This window comes from Halichondria panicea, chromosome 14 (genome assembly GCF_963675165.1).
Source record: "Halichondria panicea chromosome 14, odHalPani1.1, whole genome shotgun sequence".
Taxonomy (NCBI): domain Eukaryota; kingdom Metazoa; phylum Porifera; class Demospongiae; order Suberitida; family Halichondriidae; genus Halichondria; species Halichondria panicea.
In genome coordinates this window covers 5,937,557-5,957,669 of record NC_087390.1, presented here as the reverse complement: position 1 = coordinate 5,957,669, position 20,113 = coordinate 5,937,557, and the positions used below count along the sequence as shown (strand labels likewise).

The window sequence follows — 20,113 nt, the reverse complement described above, 5'->3', positions numbered from 1 at the left end:
CAGTTTTAAAGGTCATACTAAATTTTTGACCAAAAAACTATAGGGACTTCAGACTATTAGCTAATAGCTACGTATTATGAACGATGTATTAATTCTCCATGCAGGGTTACTACACAACAGACATCAGGTGTGAATACGAAGCACCAGATAACAGCAATGTTCAGGAGACGCATATCTTGCGCAAAAGTGACTCAAGCATTCAATGTCAATACCACCTGTCAGTACTGGGAGGGTTACAACATGCTGTTATTCAGTCGTTTGTTTCTATGTGTTCCCTAGTGATCACCAGATGCCCTAGCTAACGAGTGTCTCTACTCACTAAAGTAAATATTGAAGCTGAAACATTATAATTTAAATTATGACGCTATAATTATAGAGCTAGATTTAAAAATAATTGTACACAGATATGCATTTCATGTTATAATAATTGTCGTGTAAGTTACATGTGTTAAGATATAACTACCTAAGAGTTGAAAGCTATGTAATTATAAAAACCATGCAGCTACGCATCATCGACCACAACAAGCCGTCATTTACAATAAGATCAGTGTGAGCAAATCCTGAAGTTTCAACATGCAAAAGAACCCTTGCTATGAGGACTATACACTGCCAGTGTACGAGGAAGTACAGCTGCAAGACAAGGCGGCTGAACGAAGTGATACCAGAGTTAAACAGAACGAGAGGATTTCAAGCAGCTTCGCAAAAAAGACAAAGACTAACGTTAGCGTCCCTTTGCATGTTGTTGTTCTATCCCTGTTAGCCATTGCCATGGTAGCAGCAATTGCATTGTCTGTGTATGCTCTAGTGAGTTCTAATCAAGACATGGACAACTTGATGGAAGAAAACAAAGAGCTTATGTTACAATTAAACAAAACAAAGATGGATATTACAAGATTGAAGGAAGATTTCACACGAATAGAAACAGACGATTTGATGAAAAATATGGCTCAGTTGGTAAACCTACAGTCTTCAATAAATGCTCTGATAATAATTTCACGACTCAATTGAACAGCCTACAGACTTCAGTGAAATCTCTAAACACAGCCAATGGAGCAACCACGACTCAATTAAAAAGCCTAGAGTCTTCAGTAAGTTCTCTGACCACTCGGGTCAACTCTCCAGTGAACCTCTACCAGAACTGCATCCAGGAGACAAGAAATTGCACAATCGGCCCAAGAACAACAGACACTTATTGGGCGGGTGTGGAACAGTATTTGAAATTTGAACCAATTAGCAAAGCAGTAAGTTTATCCTGTGCATGCATGCATGCATGTATGTACAATATCCATGTTTCAAAAGTGCCTGCAAGAATTGCCACTGGGCTACTTACTAATTTTCCTAACCGCCGCATTGCCTTATTTAAGTTTTATGTGTATAAGTAAGTATGTATAAAGATAACAGCAATGTTCAGGAGACGCATATCTTGCGCAGAAGTGGCTCAACCATTCAATGTCAATGCCACCTGTCAGTACTGGGAGGGTTACAACATGCTGTTATTCAGTCGTTCGTTTCTATACGTGTTCCCTAGTGATCACCAGATGCCCTAGCTAACGAGTGTCTCTACTCACTAAAGATAAAGATAAACACTGAAACTGAAACAGTAGAAGTTTAGGATAGATTTAGAATATTTGCATTTCATGTCTCAACGGCAATTATATTGTTTGTATAAATTAAAGATGTTACGATATGCTATACCTAAGAAGTTGAAAGCTTTCTATAGCAAGACCATGCAGCTTATGTAATCAACCACAACAAGCCAGCAATTACAATCAGTGTGTGCAAATCCTAAATTTTCAACATGCAAAAGAACCTTAGCTATGAGGACTATACACTGCCAGTGTATGAGGAAATACAGCTGCAAAACAAGGCGGCTGAACCAACTGATGTCAGAGTTGAGAGGATTTCAAGCAGCTTTGCCAAGAAGACAAAGAAGCCTAAGTGCATCGCTTTGGTATCCTTGTTAGCCATTGCCATGGTAGCAGCAATTGCATTGTCGGCATATGCTGTAGTTGACTCTAACCAAGACATGGAGAACTTGATGATGGATTTCCAAGAGCTTCAGGTGGAATTAAACGAGACGAAAGAAGCAAGTAAAACAGAAATTGCAAAATTGAAGATAATACTACAGAACTCGATTCATACAGCAAACAATGCAATCATGACTCAATTGAACAGCCTACAGTCTTCAGTGAGCTCTCTAAACACAACCAATGAAGCAACCGTGACTCAATTGAACAGCCTACAGTCTTCAGTGAGCTCTCTAAACTCAACCAATGGAGCAACGATGACTCAATTGAACAGCCTACAGTCTTCAGTGAGCTCTCTAAACACAACCAATGGGGTAACCATGACTCAATTGAACAACACACAGTCTTCAGTGAACTCTCTAACCACTCGAGTCAACTCTCAAGTGAACCTCTACCAGAACTGCACTCAGGAGACACAAAGCTGCACTAGTGCTCAATCTGGTTCTGCGTACCGGAGATTTTGTACAACATCATTCCTACCAGTGAACAAATCAGTAAGTTGCAACTAATTGGCTATGTGTATGATTCTATCTTGCCATACAGGGATACTACACACTGAGCATGGCGTGTAAGTATGACCCAGCACCACAAAAGTTAGACACTAGCACTCTTCGTCAAGATGGGTCAGATGTACACTGTCTTTGTGAAACTGCATCTTTTGTTTCATCAACAGGAGCACATTTATTCTCAAACATCCCTGCATTTACCTGCACACTTGTCATCACGAGGTGCCCCACCTCACAGAACATTGTTTGAACTGACTATAATGATACAGTGTATATAGCGCTAATAATTTATACCAGGAGCAGAAATATATTGGGGCATGTATACTACAAAACATAATTATACAGGTTTCAATAATTATATACGCAGCTTTCAAAACAGACAACAGTAACTAATTACGTGTTGCTTGCTGGTTTTCCTTTCATAATGCAAATGCAAATAAGCAAATGCACATCATGTAGGTACAGTAAGCATAATTATTGTATTCATGTGGGACATATACAGTTAATTGGTGGCAGTATGATTCTAATAATAAATTACGGAGACACAAATTAAGGCACTCCACGTTCTTGTTTGAGAGGCGAGAGCAATATAGCCACTAGATCTTTTACTTTCTGGTGTAGTTGCATGTCATATCTACTAATTATAGCACACACAGTTATAGTAGTCATCATGCAGTACAGCATAATTATAGGCAGACATTAATTATGGGACATGTGACAAACAGCAAGTGTGCATGTACGCAGCTCTATAATCAACTGGGTATTTTCCGGGTTGCTTTAGAGCTGCACAGTATTTATTACTGTGCTTTGATGTCATCAAGAAATCTAAGCATACAACACACCATCAACTGTTAGGGGAATAACAATACACACTACAACATTGCACCTATAATGAAAGATGATTGGGTACACATTCAGTTAGCAAATACGCTACTAGTGTATCCATGCATTATATGATTATTAAGGTAGGCAGCTACTCTTGGGCAATTTCAATGGATATAATAACCCTTAATTGCTATGAGGACAGTACTGAACCAACACAGTTCCTTCAGTACAGTACAGTATAATTATAAGTATAATAATTATAGGCATACTGATATTGGACACGTGCAGTACACAACAGTATACATGAAGGTCTAAATCAACCCTGACACTGCTGGTCTGGGAGTTTTGACGGCACCAAGAAATCTATAGGTATACACGACACCATCAACTGTTTCGGGGAAAATAATACACAAGATGAGTATATAATCAGCACAGTAAGAAACACTGCTACAATCGTGCAATTTTAAAATGGAAGATAATCCTCTCTATGAGGACAGTAGACTGCCAGTATACGAGGAATTACAGCTGGGAGATAAGGTCGAACAATGTGATGTCAGAGTTGAACTGACTGAGAGGAGTGCAAGCAACATCCCAGATAACACAAACGCTGCAGCAACCTCTATCAAGAAAGAGACCAACTTGAAAGCTAAGTGCATCAGTTTGGTTATTGTTCTCTCCCTGTTGGCCATTACCATGGTAGCAGCTATTGCATTGTCTGTGTATGCTCTAGTGATTTCTAACCAAGGTATGGACAGCGTGATGCTGGAGTTCCAAGAGCTAAAGATGCAATTAAATAAGACAAAAGAAGAAAGTAAAACAGATGGTGCACAATTAATGAATATCTAAACGTACTATACTCTCTCACAAATAGAAACTGATGGCATGAACACGGTTAGTATTGCAAATCTGGCTCTGTTGGGAAATCTACTGTCTTCAGTGAATGCTTTGAATGTAACAAATAGTAATTTCATGGCAGAATTAAACAGTCTTGAGTCTTCAGTGAGCTCTCTAAACAGAACCAATGGAGCAGCCGTGACTCAATTGAACAGCCTGCAGTCTTCAGTGAGCTCTCTAAACACAACCAATCAATCAACTACGACTCAATTGAACAGCCTGCAGTCTTCAGTGAGCACCCTGGAGAGTGTACTGAACAGTTTAAGCCCTGGACAAGTGGTTACTACAGTCAATGCAATTAGCAGCCTTCAGTCTTCAGTGAACTCTCTGACCACTCGAGTCAACTCTCCAGTGAACCTCTACCAAAACTGCACTCAGGAGACAGAAAGCTGTACTAGTACACAATCTGGTTCTGCATACCGTAAATTCTGTACAACACCATCCCTACCAGTGAACAAATCAGTAAGTTGTTACCTTTTCTGAATGCATGCTGTATGATGACACCATATATCTATGCCGTGTACAGGGATACTACACACTGAGCATGGCGTGTAAGTATGACCCATCATCAGGGAGTTTGGACACTACTGGTCTTCATCAGTCTGGGTCAAACGTAGCCTGTCTTTGTGTGGCTACAGCTGATACCGCACCAACAGGAGCACATGTATTAACAAGCTTTCGTACATTTACCTGCACACTTGTCATCACGAGGTGCCCCACCTCACAGAACATTGTTTGAACTAAACAATATAATTATAAACGCTGACAGAGTATTTAGTTATGGGTCAGTGAGTACTTGACCAAAGTAGTTGCAATCTTTTTTTTATTTATGTACTGTTCATTTCAGTTCATTGCCATGGAACCTCGGCCAATAACTGAAAAATATCTGCTATCATTACTAAGTTTAGTAGATAAATTATATCAAGAATGATAATTATCTGCAGCCAAATTGAACCGTTCTCATTATATATACTAGCACTACGAACACATATGATATGACTGATAAAAACCAAGATGGAGCATGTAAAGTCTATACACATAATTCAGTATAGCTCAAAAAAATTATGTAGCTAACATCGTGTAGAGTATTGCCATGCACAGGACAGAAGGAAGGCCATTGGTATTAAACCAATAACAATATCATTGCAGTGTTGTTACAGAACAGGAGGAAAGCCTAAAGGATGCTGTTCCAAAGGGTGCTGTGTGTCAATGCACACATGTATGTAGTAATAATGGGAGAGTACAGCAAATAATGTGCATATGCAGCTTTAGACTACACTTTGATCTGTAGGCTGAAAACAATAGGCTGAAAACAGTAGCTTACATGGAAGCATAATCTACAAGAAGCGCACTTATTCAAATATTCTACTCGTTGGTGTAGTTTATCCTATACTAAAATCAACAGACTCTGAGTGACAAACAACACCCCCGCAACTGTTCCCATAGCATACACACACACCACCCATTCTCAATACAAGGATTGCAAAATGGAAGATAATAAGGTCAAACAAACTGATTTCGGACTGATAGGATTTCGAGCAACATATACAGCAGATAACACAAACATGTACATTGCACCTTCTATCAAGAAAGAGACTAACTTGAAGCCTAAGTGCATCGGTTTGGTTGTTAGTAGTGATCACAAGTTCAGTACATACAGTGGGAAGACTATAATATACTATATGGGACATGTGCAGCGAACACCAAATGTAATAGCAATTATAGTATTTACTACTGCTGGTCAGTACTTTTTGACGGCACCAAGAAATCTAAGTACACAAAACTCTATCAACTATTTGGATACATAACAACTCACTCTGTCACAACATTACACCTATAATGAAAGAGATGAGTATATAGTGATATAATCAGCACAGTGAAATAGGCTGCTACAGTTGTGCAATTCCGAAATGCAAAAGAATACTTGCTACGAAAACCATACAGAGCCAGAGTACGAGGAAGTACTGCTGCGAGACATACCCTATATCAGAGTTAAACTGAGTGAGAGGAACTTGAATACCAATGCTGACGAGTCAATAAGTTCAACTTCTATAAGCCAGCCTAACTTGAAAGCTAAGTACATTGCTTTGGTTGTTGTTCTCTCCCTGTTAGCCATTGCCATGGTAGCAGCAATTGCATTGTCTGCATATGCTCTAGTGAGTTCTAACCAAGGCATGGACAACTTGATGAAAGAAAACCAAGAGCTTATGTTGCAATTAAACAAGACAAAAACGGATTCCGAAACTGCTGGTTTGATCAACACACTTACTACGACAAATAATGCAAACATGGCACTGTTAAACAGCCTACAGTCTTCAGTGGGCTCTCTGACCACTCGAGTCAACTCTCCAGTGAACCTTTACCAAAACTGCATCCAGGAGACACGAAGTTGCACTGGTACATCAGGTACTGGGTATTTGAAAGACTGTGTAACACCATCCCTACCAGTGAACAAATCAGTAAGTTGTTAACTTTGCTATTTATTAATAACTGCTGTTATGATTCTATCTACGCCATATACATGCAGGGATACTACACACTGAGCATGGCGTGTAAGTATGACCCACCAGCACTTCGTTTGGACACTAGCACTCTTCGTCAGTTTGGGTCAAATGTAGACTGTTATTGTTTGACTACATCCCATATTTCAGGAGCACATGTATCATCAACCTTCATTCCATTTACCTGCACACTTGTTGTCACGAGGTGCCCCATCTCACAGAACATTGTTTGAGACTATACATTTACAAACGCTAGCAGCTTAATCAGTTATGGGTCAGTGAGTACTAGACCGAAGTAGTCATTATCATTCACGTTTGTACTAGTTGCTAAGGTAGTTGCCATTACCAGTACTTCAAACATTATTGTCATGTTTAGCTGAACAACAGAATTTTCAGAATGATCTGTATAGCATTTTAATTAAAATCATCAGTGGCTACAGTGGCGAATCCAGAGGGGGTTCGATTGAACCCCCCTCTGACACATAAGCGAGTGGGAGGCTTAAGCAACTAGTTAGCAAGTTGTTCCTTTCTTACTACCTTTCACATGCACTTCTCACTTACCTTTAGTCCTTGTCTGTGCAGGCTAAAAGTTCTCTTCAGCACAGCGCATGCTGACTGTTTATGAAAAGTGACGACCTTTTTTTAGGAAAAATTGGAAGAGTCTTGCCTCTCTTAAAACCCTGTGCTACTGGAACCCCCTTTTCAAGAATCCTATAGATCCGCTACTGGACTATAATATCTGCTCTTATATATAAAATATTACATTGTAGCTCAAAACTGCAGTGACTGTACTTTTAACCACATACATGCAGCCGTTTGTTGGGCTAATTTTATATGAACCGCAACTCAAAGGAAATTACGTTCAGTTAATTGATACACGAGCATTCAATTGAAACTCCGGTATGCTATGAGAAGCAGCTTATGAAGGAGCCTATTCTCAGGGAGTAGAATCAATTATAGGATAGATTCAAAACTATAACCAATCCTCAGCCTTCAGTGAATTCTCTAATTCCTCGATTGAACTCGAGCTCTATCCAGTGAACCTCTACCAACACTGTGTAAGGAAGACCACTATCTGTACAAACAGATTCTGTACATCAGAAGTATTGTGCAACACACCATGGCATGCACATCTACCCATCAATAAACGATGCAGTAAGACTATTACAGTTCATCTACCATACTAGAAACTAATGTGTGATGCGTTACATAATGCACTTAGCTGCGCCTCGGGTACCACGGTAACCTGAGTCAATTCTCGGCACGCAGATTAAACACCTAGGTGTGTTCTAAATAATATATGGTAAGGCAAGTATGACATAATTATTACAACATTGGCAAGATAATTTTATGCTGTTTAATGCATATACGTATAATAATGGGGGAGTATAGAGTAAATACCAGGTGCATGTAGCTTTAATTCAGGAGAATGTGAACAATTTATCCAGCAACTGTTCCTTACACACAACCATGCACTCATTAAAACTGTAAGTGAAAGAAGAGTATAGAATCAGCAGCACAATTAATATAGACAGCTGCAATTGTGAGGTATTACTGCAACATGGAAAAGAACCCTTGCTACGAGGACTATACACTGCCAGTGTACGAGGAAGTACAGCTGCCAAACAGGGCGGAACTAGCTGATGCCAGAGTTAAGCTGACTGAGAGGAGTGCAAGCAACATTGCAGACAATACAAACGCTGAAGCTTCTATCAAGAAAAAGACTAACTGGAAAGCAAAGTGCATCGGTTTGGTTTTCTCTCTCTCCCTATTAGCCTTTGCCATGGTAATAGCAATTGCATCATCCGTGTACGTGAGTTCTAACCAAGGCATGGACAGCTTGATGAAAGAAAATCAAGAGCTTATGATGCAATTAAATAAGACAAAAATGGATATTGCAAAATTAAAAGACGATTTCACACGGATAGAAACTGACAGTTTCATGGAAAATATGGCTCAGTTGGTAAACCTACTGTCTTCAATAAATGCTTTGAATATAACGGCTAATGATTTCATGGCAGCATTGAACAGTCTTCAGTCTTCAGTGAGCTCTCTAAACACAACTAATGCAGCAACTATGACTCAATTGAACAGCCTTCAGTCTTTAGTGAGCTCTCTAACCACTCGAGTCAACTCTCCAGTGAACCTCTACCAGAACTGCATCCAGGAGACAAGAAGTTGCACAATCGGCCCAAGAGCTATAGACACTTATTGGACATGGTGTCAAACAGCATTTGAACCCATTACCAAAACAGTAAGTTTATTCTGGGCATGTATGCATGCATGGATGTATGTACAATATCCTATTTCAGAAGTGCCTGTAAGGATTGCCATTGAGCTATACAATATATTTTTAAAGCGTGTTTTCCTGACCGCCGCATTGCCTTATAAGGAGGTACTGTGTACATAGTTACATGAATATACATGTAATAGTTAAATATCAAGGGTGTAATGGATTTGTACCACCGAGGGCAGTTGTATGTATTCCCCGAGGGCGCAGCCCGAGGGAATACATACAACTGCACGAGGTAGATTGAGCCATAAGAGCTAAAACGAATAGATGGCCTTTGATGGATGTTGGTATCTGCCATGCATTAATTCCCCATGCAGGGTTACTACACAACAGACATCAGGTGTGAATACGAAGCACCAACTACCGACGGCATTCAAGAGACTCATATCTTGCGCAAACTTGGTCAAAACATTCAATGTCAATGCCACCTGTCAGTGCTGGGAGGGTCACAGCATGCTGCTATTCAGTCGTTTGTTTCTATGTGTTCCCTAGTGATCACCAGATGCCCTAGCTAACGAGTGTCTCTACTCATTAAAGTTATGTAAACATTGAAACTGAAACAGTAGAACTTTAGGAATATTTGCACAGAGATGAACTTTCATGTTTCAACAGAGATAACATTGTTTGTATAAATTAAAGATGTTACGATATGCTATACCTAAGAAGTTGAAAGCTATTGTATAGGCTACGCATCATCGACCACAATAGGCCGTTGGTTGCAATCAGTGTGTGCAAATCCTGAAGTTTTAACATGCAAAAGAACCCTTGCTATGGAGACCATACACTGCCAGTGTACGAGGAAGTACAGCTGCAAAACAAAGCGGCTGAACTAAGTGATGACAGAGTTAAAGCAAACGAGAGGATTTCAATCAACTTTGCCAAAAGGGTAGCTTTGGTTGTTGTTCTTTTCCTGTCAGCTATTGCCATGGTAGTAGCAATTACATTGTCTACATATGCTCTAGTAAGTTCTAACCAAGGCATGGACAGCGTGATAGTGGAAATCCAACAGCTTCAGATGCAATTAAACAAGACAAGAGAAGCGACTGCAAAATTGCAGAGAGTTCTTACACGATTAAAAACTGATGGCTTAGGGCTACAGAAATCGGTTGATATGGCAAAAAATGGAACCATGACTCAATTGAACAGCCTACAGTCTTCAGTGAGCTCTCTGACCACTCGAGTCAACTCTCGAGTGAACCTCTACCAGAACTGCAGTCAAGACACAAGAAGTTGTACTAGTACATCCGGTTCTGCGTACTGGAAACTCTGTACAACACCATCTCTACCAGCAAACAAACCAGTAAGTTGTCAACTTTGCTGCATGTATTAATAAGTTCTGGTATGATTGTTCTAGTACTAATATGCCACTACAGGGATACTACACACTGAGCATGACGTGTAAGTATGACTCATCATCAGGGAGTTTGGAGAGTACTGCTCTTCGTCAGTCTGGGTCAAATGTGGACTGTGTTTGTGTGACTACATCCATTACTTCATCGTCAGGAGAACATTTATTTGTAAACTTCTCCACATTTACCTGCACACTTGTCATCACAAGGTGCCCCATCTCACAGAACATTGTTTAGTATCTATAATTATAGCGTCAAGAGTTCATTGGAAAAGGTACACAACTCCACTTAAAACCATGGTAGGCGTTCTGTCCAACCTACGTCACAAACACATACTGTGTTTCTGTATATGAAGCCATTCATTCTGCAATTGTCAGTCATAAGAACTGTCTCATGTAACTATAGTAGCAAACCGCAGTGACTACAGACACTTATATAGGATGGAGAATTCTACAACATTCCACAGATGCATGTAGATTGCACGAGAGCACATGATAAAACGCAAACATGACAGATATCTCATGAGAGGTAATCAGTTCACATCCAGTAATGGATATAATAGGCCGGGAAGTAGAGCAAACACCATGCAGGTGCATATGCGTATATATGCAGACACCGTTTTGACAATGAAAGCACTGCGGTGCTGATGCCTCGGTGGAGGTGCCAAAGCTACATAAAACATATAGCTACTAACTAAGCTAGCTTTTATACACACATTTAATTTATTATTGGATGAATAATTTGCTGCATGCGAGAAACTCGGGTATGATTGGCGACCATGATTGTTGTTAAAAACGATTGATGCCAAAAGTTCAAGTCTAAAATTAATGGCTGCAAGTCAGCAGAGCAGAGCCTTGCAGCTCTCTTCTCACTCTACAGCTAGCGTTCTAGTGGAGAGCTAATTGCTAAGTAGAGTAGCAACACTCTGTGAACAAATTTTGCTACAAACTCTTCTGAAAAGGCTGCAATGGCATTCCAAGTAAGCAAAACTAGAGAACGAAGCTTTATTTTGCAAATCCAACCATTGCAAGCCAAGAAAACATGACTAGAAGCCTATAGAAACTCTTACTTGCACTTCATTGATCCTTGAGCAGCTGAAATAGTCTACACACACAGACACACAAACACACTACCGTATACCTCGCTTGCGCATGCGCACTGAGGCATAAAGAAAACTACACCCCACACCCCACACTATTCTTAGCATACCACTGATTTCCTTCATAATAGCAGTAACGTAATACAGCTAGGAAACACTCAGGAGATCAGCCATTTATTTCCTTACGATCAATTTGCATTGCAAGGAAATAATTATGGCTGATTGTAACTATTCATTCATACAATGAGGAAGTAGAGCAAACACAAGTTGCATGAGCATAAGTCATTTTACGGTCACATGACTGGATTTGATGGTTGTAATTGGTTGTACGTCACGTGATCAGCAATATAAGGAATTATGATCTTGGGTAAAGTCCAGTAAACTAACACAACCACCGACAAAATCAACACAGCACGATAATTAGGAATGTGTACGGAAAATAATCCTTGCTATGCGGACAGTACAGTGCCAGTATACGAGGAAGTACAGCAGGGAGATAAGGCCAAACAAACTGAGCGTATTCTCAGGGCGTAGAATCAATTGAAGCAACCATGACTCAATTGAGCAGCCTACTGTATGACATAATTATTACAACATTGGCAAGGTAATTATGCTGCAGTTTAATGAATGTACGTAAAATAATGGGGGAGTATAGAGCAAATACCAGGTGCATGTAGCGTTAATTCAGGAGAATGTGAACAATTTATCCAGCAACACACAATCACCCATGCATTAAACATTAGTGAGTAAGTGAGTAAGGAGTATAGAATCAGCAGCACAATTAATATAGACAGCTGCAATTGTGAGGTATTACTGCAACATGGAAAAGAACCCTTGCTACGAGGACTATACAGTGCCAGAGTACGAAGAAGTACCGGAGCTGAAAAACAAAGCGGCTGAACCAACTGATGCCAGAGTTAAGATGGCTGAGAGGAGCATTGCAGACAACACAAACTTGCACGCTGCTGCAACTTCAATTAAGAAGGAGACCAACTTGAAGGTTAAGTGCATACATGTAGTTTTTTCTCTCTCCATATTAACTGCCATAGTAGCAGCAATGGCATTGTCTGTATATACTCTAGTGAGTTCTAACCAAGGCATGAACAACTTGATGCAAGAAATTCAAGAGCTAAAGTTGCAATTGAACAAGACAAAAGAAGCAAGTGAAGCAAACATTGCACAACTAATGAACGTAACTGATAATAGATTCATGACTCAATTGAACAACCTAGAGTCTTCAGTGAGCTCTCTAAACACAGCCAATGGAGCAACGATGACTCAATTGAACAACCTAGAGTCTTTAGTGAGCTCTCTAAACACAGCCAATGAAGCAACGATGACTCAATTGAACAGCCTAGAGTCTTCAGTGAGCTCTCTAAACACAGCCAATGGAGCAACCACGACTCAATTGAACAGCCTACAGTCTTCAGTGGGCTCTCTAACCACTCGAGTCAACTCTCCAGTGAACCTCTATCAGAACTGCATCCAGGAGACAAGAAGCTGCACTCTAACACAATCTGATGATGTGAACTGGAGAGCGTGTGGAACAACAACTCTACCAGTGGACAAATCTGTAAGTTTTTAACTTTGATAAGTGCGATTATTTATTATCTCTATGCCACATACAGGGATACTACACACTGAGCATGGCATGTGATTATGACCTAGCAATAGGGAGGTTGGGCACTAGCATTCTTCGTCCAGCTGGGCCAGTTGTGTTCTGTTATTGTTTGGTTACATCCGTTCCTTCATCATCAGGAGTACATGCATCATCAAACTTCCCTACACATACCTGCACACTTGTCATCACGAGGTGCCCCACCTCACAGAACATTGTTTGAACAGTTATGAGACTATATACATTTACAAACAATAGCAGCTATATATATATATATGGGTCAGTGAGTACACTAGACCTAATTTAGTAGTCATTATCATTCACATCATGTTTAGCTTGAACAGCTATTGGAACGTAGTAAATAATAACTATAATAATTATACCTGCTCTTATTAAATAATTATTACATTGTATCAAAACTGCAGTGATTGATGTACTATTATACCACATACATAATTATAGCCGTTTGTTGGCTAATTTTATATGAACCGCAACTCAAAATGAAAATGCGTTCAGTTAATTGATACACATGAGCAATCAATTGCAACTCTGGTATGCTATGAGAAGCGGCTTATGCGAAGGAGCGTATTCTCAGGGAGTAGAATCAATTGAAGCAACCATGACTCAATTGAGCAGCCTACTGTATGACATAATTATTATAACATTGGCAAGGTAATTAATTTTAATGCATGTACGTAAAATAATGGGGGATTATAGAGCAAATACCAGGTGCATGTAGCTTTATGTGACAATTTATCCAGCAACACACAGTCACCCATTAAACATTAGTGAGTAAGTGAGTAAGGAGTATAGAATCAGCAGCACAATTAATATAGACAGCTACAATTGTGAGGTATTACTGCAACATGGAAAAGAACCCTTGCTACGAGGACTATACACTGCCAGTGTACGAGGAAGTACAGCTGCCAAACAGGGCGGAACTAGCTGATGCCAGAGTTAAGCTGACTGAGAGGAGTGCAAGCAACATTGCAGACAATACAAACGCTGAAGCTTCCACCAAAAAAGAGACTAACTGGAAGCTAAGTGCATCAGTTTGGTTTTCTCTCTCTCCCTATTAGCCTTTGCCATGGTAACAGCAATTGCGTCGTCTGTGTACATGAGTTGTAACCAAAGCATGGATAGCTTGATGAAAGAAATCGTCAGTGCTGGGAGGGTCACAGCATGCTGCTATTCAGTCGTTTGTTTTTTACGTGTTCCTAGTGATCACCAGATGCCCTAGCTAACCAGTATCTCTACGCATTAAAGTTATGTAAACATTGAAACTGAAACAGTAGAACTTTAGGAATATTTGCACAGAGATGAACTTTCATGTTTCAACAGAGATAACATTGTTTGTATAAATTAAGGATGTTACGATATGCTATACCTAATAAGTTGAAAGCTATTGTATAGGCTACGCATCATTGACCACAATAGGCCGTTGGTTACAATCAGTGTGTGCAAATCCTGAAGTTTTAACATGCAAAAGAACCCTTGCTATGGAGACCATACACCGCCAGTGTACGAGGAAGTACAGCTGCAAAACAAAGCGGCTGAACTAAGTGATGACAGAGTTAAAGCAAACAGAGGATTTCAATCAACTTTGCCAAAAGGGTAGCTTTGTTGTTGTTCTTTTCCTGTCAGCTATTGCCATGGTAGCAGCAATTACATTGTCTACATACGCTCTAGTGAGTTCTAACCAAGGCATGGACAGCGTGATGCTGGAAATCCAACAGCTTCAGATGCAAGACCAACTCTCGAGTGAACCTCTACCAGAACTGCAGTCAAGACACAAGAAGTCGTATTTGTACATTTGGTTCTGCGTACTGGAAACTCTGTACAACACCATCTCTACCAGCAAACAAACCAGTAAGTTGTCAACTTTGCTGCATGTATTAATAAGTTTTGGTATGATTGTTCTAGTACTAATATGCCACTACAGGGATACTACACACTGAGCATGGCGTGTAAGTATGACTCATCATCAGGGAGTTTGAAGAGTACTGCTCTTCGTCAGTCTGGGTCAAATGTGGACTGTGTTTGTAAAACTACGTCCATTACTTCATCGTCAGGAGAACATTTATTTGTAAACTTCTCCACATTTACCTGCACACTTGTCATCACAAGGTGCCCCATCTCACAGAACATTGTTTAGTATCTATAATTATAGCGTCAAGAGTTCATTGGAAAAGGTACACAACTCCACTTAAAACCATGGTAGGCGTTCTGTCCAACCTACGTCACAAACACATGCTATGTTTCTGTACAAAGTCATTTTATTGTACAATTGTCAGTCATTATCATAATGTATACTGTCTTGTGTAACTATTATAGCAGCAAACCACAGTGACTACATGATTGTACTATTGAGATATAGGAAGTTTAGTGTTGGACAGAAGGAAAGCCTGAACAACTCATAATGCATAATCCCACTGCAATCCATCACAGTGTTGTTACAGGACATGCAGAAAGAAAGCCCCAAACAATGCTATATTCAATGTATGCCTGCGTAAAAGCACATGCATGCTTGTACTGTAACATAACTTTATGAGTGTCGAGTTCTTTCTCAGATAAACAGTTCTAGCTATAGCCAGATTAACTAGGAAATAATTGTAACCTATAGTCTATACTATAGCTTATATATAGGCTCATACATCAGATTCAACTTATATTCATAAATTCAACCATATAATTATGTGGTGCAGAGACCAACAAAAATGACACTAAAAATAGAACATGAGGAGTTTAGAATGGAGAATTCTAGAACATCCCACTAGATTGCACGAGAGCACATGACAATACGTAAGTAGAACAAACATCACATGAGAGGTAATCTGTTTATTGAATTCATACATACAACAATGAGTATAATAGGGAAGTAGAACAAACACCAGTTGCATATGCGCATAAGTCATTTAAAGTACGGTCACATGACTGGATTTGATGGTTGTAATTGATTGTACGTCACGTGATCAGCAATATAAGGAAATATGATCCTGGGTATAAAGTCCAGTAAACTAACACAACCACCGACGCATAATAAATACAGAAGAGTACAAAATCAATTAACACAGCAGCACAATAATTAGGATTGTGTACACAACATATGGAAAATAATCCTTGCTATGGGGGCCACACACTGCCAGTGTACGAGGAAGTACCGGAGCTGCAAGACAAAGCAGATGAACTAACTGATGCCAGAGTTAAGTTGGCTGAGAGGAGCATTGCAGACAACACACACATGTACGCTGCTGCAACTTAAATTAAGAAGGAGACTAACTTGAAGGTTAAGTGCATACGTGTAGTTTTTTCTCTCTCGATATTAACTGCCATGGTGGCAGCAATTGCATTGTCTGTGTATGCTCTAGTGAGTTCTAACCAAGGCATGGACAACTTGATGCAAGAAATCCAAGAGCTTAAGTTCCAATTGAACAAGACAAAAGAAGCAAGTGAAGCGGACATTGCACAACTAATGAACGTAACTGATAATAGATTCACGACTCAATTGAACAGCCTACAGTCTTTAGTGAGCTCTCTGACCACTCGAGTCAACTCTACAGTGAACCTCTATCAGAACTGCATCAAGGAGACAGGAAACTGCACTCTAATACAATCTGGTGATGCGGACTGGAGAGCCTGTGGAACGACATCTCTACCAGTGGACAAATCTGTAAGTTTTTAACTTTGGATAAGTGCGATTATTTTATTATCTCTATGCCACATACAGGGATACTACACACTGAGCATGGCATGTGATTATGACCTAGCAATAGGGAGGTTGGGCACTAGCATTCTTCGTCCGATTGAGCCAGATGTGTTCTGTTATTGTTTGATCACATCCGTTCCTTCATCATCAGGAGTACATGCATCATCAAACTTCCCTACACATACCTGCACACTTGTCATCACGAGGTGCCCCACCTCACAGAACATTGTTTGAACAGTTATGAGACTATATACATTTACAAACAATAGCAGCTATATATATATATGGGTCAGTGAGTACACTAGACCTAATTTAGTAGTCATTATCATTCACATCATGTTTAGCTTGAACAATAAGATTTTGCTATTGGAACGTAGTAAACGTTTCTGTACAAAGTCGTTTTATTCTACAATATTATTGTCAGTCATACCTGTATACTGTCTTATGTATCTATTACATAGTAGCAAACCGCAGTGACTAAGCAAAGACCACACACATACAAGTATAGGTATTGTACAGTAGCCAACAAGGACCACACACACGCACACGCACCACACGCACACACACACACAGTACATCTACTATGTACTATAAGGTTGGGCTACTTTAGCTATACCTTAGCTCCATGCAAAAATGTGAGCACCTAATCACATCCTGATAGTATGCTATAAGTGAAGATTATCATCTTCAAAAGAGGAGCCTAAGACGTTGAATGTTAATCTCTTTGACTGACGATTACAATTATACTGGTATACTATTATGAGAGGGGCCTATATACACTTACGGCGTTTGTGGTAATAATGTCCCTCTTTGCTCACCTTGTGAAGTCGTCCAGATTGTTGAAGTCCAGTGAGAAACTATTCGGTGGAGGTCCATTCAGTCTAGCAGAGTAGATAGCGTTATCTCCCTCGAAGATGGTGCTACGGGAGGTCAACTTGCGCAGCTGCACGCTTCCAAAGAGGAGGACATCTTCCCTCACTGTCAGTGAACAGTAGAAAAGCAGTAGCATACGAATATAGTGTAAGGTTTGTTACTTTGGACTATGATGAGAACATTTGCATAGTATTTGTGAGTGGGTACTTACTAGTACTACATAGCTACGTACATAGTAAAGAGCATATCATAATGCGAATAAAGTGAATGAAAATGAACAAAAAAAACACATATAAGAATTATGAAAGAGGGCAAACTTATGCATGAGATTGAGCTGTAGTTGTTCTCTCACCTGAATGATTGGCCATGCTCAGTCCGACCTCGTTCTCAAAGGCAATTGTCCCTACGTAACTCCGCCCCGGGGCTATGCTAGAGAATGTGTAGGAGGTCACATGACTATCCAGGACGAGGGTGGTGGAGTTGATGAGTGCCTCCAAGTGAGTGACAGAGTAGTCCAAGTGAACGGCATACACCGGACAGAGGAGGTCTGTCTCTGGAGGCTATAAAAAGAGAAAAATGATCAACTAGATAGCTGAACTTTGAAGTTCAAAAATAGACTACTGGTAACTAATAACTTCCGTGCATTACATTATCATCAAGTACTGGTACACATCATTATTCTAATAATCCCAGCTACAGTAACGCTCGTATAGTTGGTAACCACATCAACTCACGTTCCATGAGAAGGCGAGTGTGCCGTCTAAACACAGGGTGGAGTCCACACAGCTGCTCTTAGCCTCAAAGTTCCCGGGGGGGCTAGGCACTGTGGGGGCGTGGCATTTATATAAGTACAGAGTGTAATCGTAATTCTCACCTTTTGCCGTGATGAGTAGCTCTACCTCCACACTAGCACTAATGCCCACACGATTCACCGCCCATACACTCCCAAGATAGAGCACATTTGGCACGAGGTCACACACTTCCACACTCTTTACACCCCCACTCTGCGTACGAAGATTACGAAGAGCTGCCGAAGAATTTGACGTATCGTTGAACTGCAGCTGTGTGTAGAGCAGTGGAGCATCTCCATCGTAGAGTGGTGTTGTCCAGGTTACGTGGAGACAATTACAAGTCCTGTTCTCAACTGTTACATTGATGGGAGGGGAGGGTATACCTGTGTACGTGGTGTGTGTGTGTGTGTGGAGGGTGTGTGTGTGTGTGTGTATGTGTGTGGGTGGGTGGGTGTGTGGGTGTGGGTGTGGGTGTGTGTGTGTGTGTGTGTGTGTGTGTGTGTGTGTGTGTGTGTGTGTGTGTGTAACAGATGCCATAAAAAGCTATAATGGCTACTAAAATTCTGTTTTATAATTAGACAACAGTTTGTTTCCTAGCTAGCTGTCTGGTGATTTGTTATATAGCTATTACATATACGAACATTACATGCACATAGGCTATATGCTGCATATCCTCATGAATGTGTGATGAGGTAATGCCCCTACCTGCTAGTATGACTCTCTCCACGTTCCTGATGTTGGGATCGTCGGCACTGACGCAGAAGAAATCCGTCTGATTGAGCACACCACCCCCAGTTACGTTGGAGAATGTGAGAGTGGACATTAGAACGTCAGGTGACTCGAATGTCAATACAGCCACAGCATCTAATGGCATGAAAAAACATAATTTAGTTTACGGCTGTAATATATGTATACTGTTCCAATCATGATCACTAGTGTACTTTTTTGCTTCTATACAACTGAAAGGAGTTTTATTATGCTTTGCTATAAACGTGTAACTACATGTATATCAACAGGAGGTCAATTATTAGAGAGACACATGTCCAGTGTTTCAATACCACAATGGGATGCATATAATTATTATTCACTCTTGCAGGCTTCAGGCACTTTTATCTTTATTAGGCAATCTAAAGTGTAAACAACAAATGAAGGGATATAGCTTCTATAAGTGCTGTGAACACTTGTATAGAGGTCACCCTTGAGCAGTGGTTTTGAAGAAGTGCATGCAGGGCCCTACACTAACACAGGATGCTATCAGTATGGATGCTTTGGGGTTGGCTGTATAATTAGTTGATAGAGGGTGACCTCTTGTAGGATAACTACAATTTCACTGTAACTCGACCTCCGGCTCAAAACGATAGGCACAAAAAGCAATAAATTATACACAAGGGGAATTTTGCACATGTATAATTACGTACCTGCGTCTCCATCGGACATGACTTCATTGACATCATGAATTGCTCTCACAAACACTATATCCTCGATGGTTGAGCTCTGCCAGAGGAGGCCACTAGAGGAGCGTACCTCACACGAGAACACCACCGTCTCTCCTGTGATTGGACGCACTGCTTCTGGCCTCTCTACTATGCCAACGGTCAGAGTAACATCTGCAGAAAGATGAGCTATAGTTA

The 20,113-nt window shown here is 40.3% G+C and overlaps 4 protein-coding genes across 7 annotated transcripts in view; 3 read left to right on the top strand and 1 right to left on the bottom strand.

The window, feature by feature from the left end:
* Positions 1-20,113, bottom strand: part of LOC135347788 (uncharacterized) — a 64,496-nt gene that overhangs the window by 42,405 nt on the left and 1,978 nt on the right. For both annotated transcript variants that reach the window (XM_064545834.1, XM_064545835.1), the window contains exons 6-11: positions 19,901-20,089; positions 19,188-19,346; positions 18,566-18,865; positions 18,426-18,514; positions 18,044-18,251; positions 17,637-17,796 (exon numbers count right to left, since the gene is read on the bottom strand). In XM_064545834.1, the coding sequence (XP_064401904.1) occupies positions 17,637-17,796; positions 18,044-18,251; positions 18,426-18,514; positions 18,566-18,865; positions 19,188-19,346; positions 19,901-20,089 (1,105 nt within the window). The remainder of the gene's footprint in view (positions 1-17,636; positions 17,797-18,043; positions 18,252-18,425; positions 18,515-18,565; positions 18,866-19,187; positions 19,347-19,900; positions 20,090-20,113) is intronic.
* On the top strand, positions 703-2,896 carry LOC135347953 (uncharacterized). The gene is made up of 2 exons (XM_064546100.1): positions 703-2,521; positions 2,571-2,896. Exons 1-2 carry the CDS (start codon positions 1,799-1,801, stop codon positions 2,781-2,783), a joined length of 936 nt encoding a protein of 311 aa, XP_064402170.1. The 5' UTR covers positions 703-1,798; the 3' UTR covers positions 2,784-2,896.
* On the top strand, positions 3,719-5,203 carry LOC135347941 (uncharacterized). The gene is made up of 3 exons (XM_064546083.1): positions 3,719-4,169; positions 4,230-4,714; positions 4,779-5,203. The coding sequence occupies exons 1-3, from the start codon at positions 3,827-3,829 to the stop codon at positions 4,989-4,991; spliced, it is 1,041 nt and encodes a 346-aa protein (XP_064402153.1). The 5' UTR covers positions 3,719-3,826; the 3' UTR covers positions 4,992-5,203.
* LOC135347949 (uncharacterized) lies at positions 12,194-15,458 on the top strand. 3 transcript variants are annotated; one of them, XM_064546095.1, is made up of 2 exons: positions 12,194-13,067; positions 15,055-15,458. In XM_064546095.1, the coding sequence occupies exons 1-2, from the start codon at positions 12,315-12,317 to the stop codon at positions 15,265-15,267; spliced, it is 966 nt and encodes a 321-aa protein (XP_064402165.1). In that variant the 5' UTR covers positions 12,194-12,314; the 3' UTR covers positions 15,268-15,458. The 3 variants fall into 3 exon arrangements, 2 of the variants coding, with proteins under 2 accessions (XP_064402165.1, XP_064402163.1); XM_064546093.1 differs by lacking the exon at positions 15,055-15,458 and adding an exon at positions 13,123-13,554 and having other exon boundaries at positions 12,195-13,067; XR_010398561.1 differs by lacking the exon at positions 12,194-13,067 and adding an exon at positions 14,518-14,981.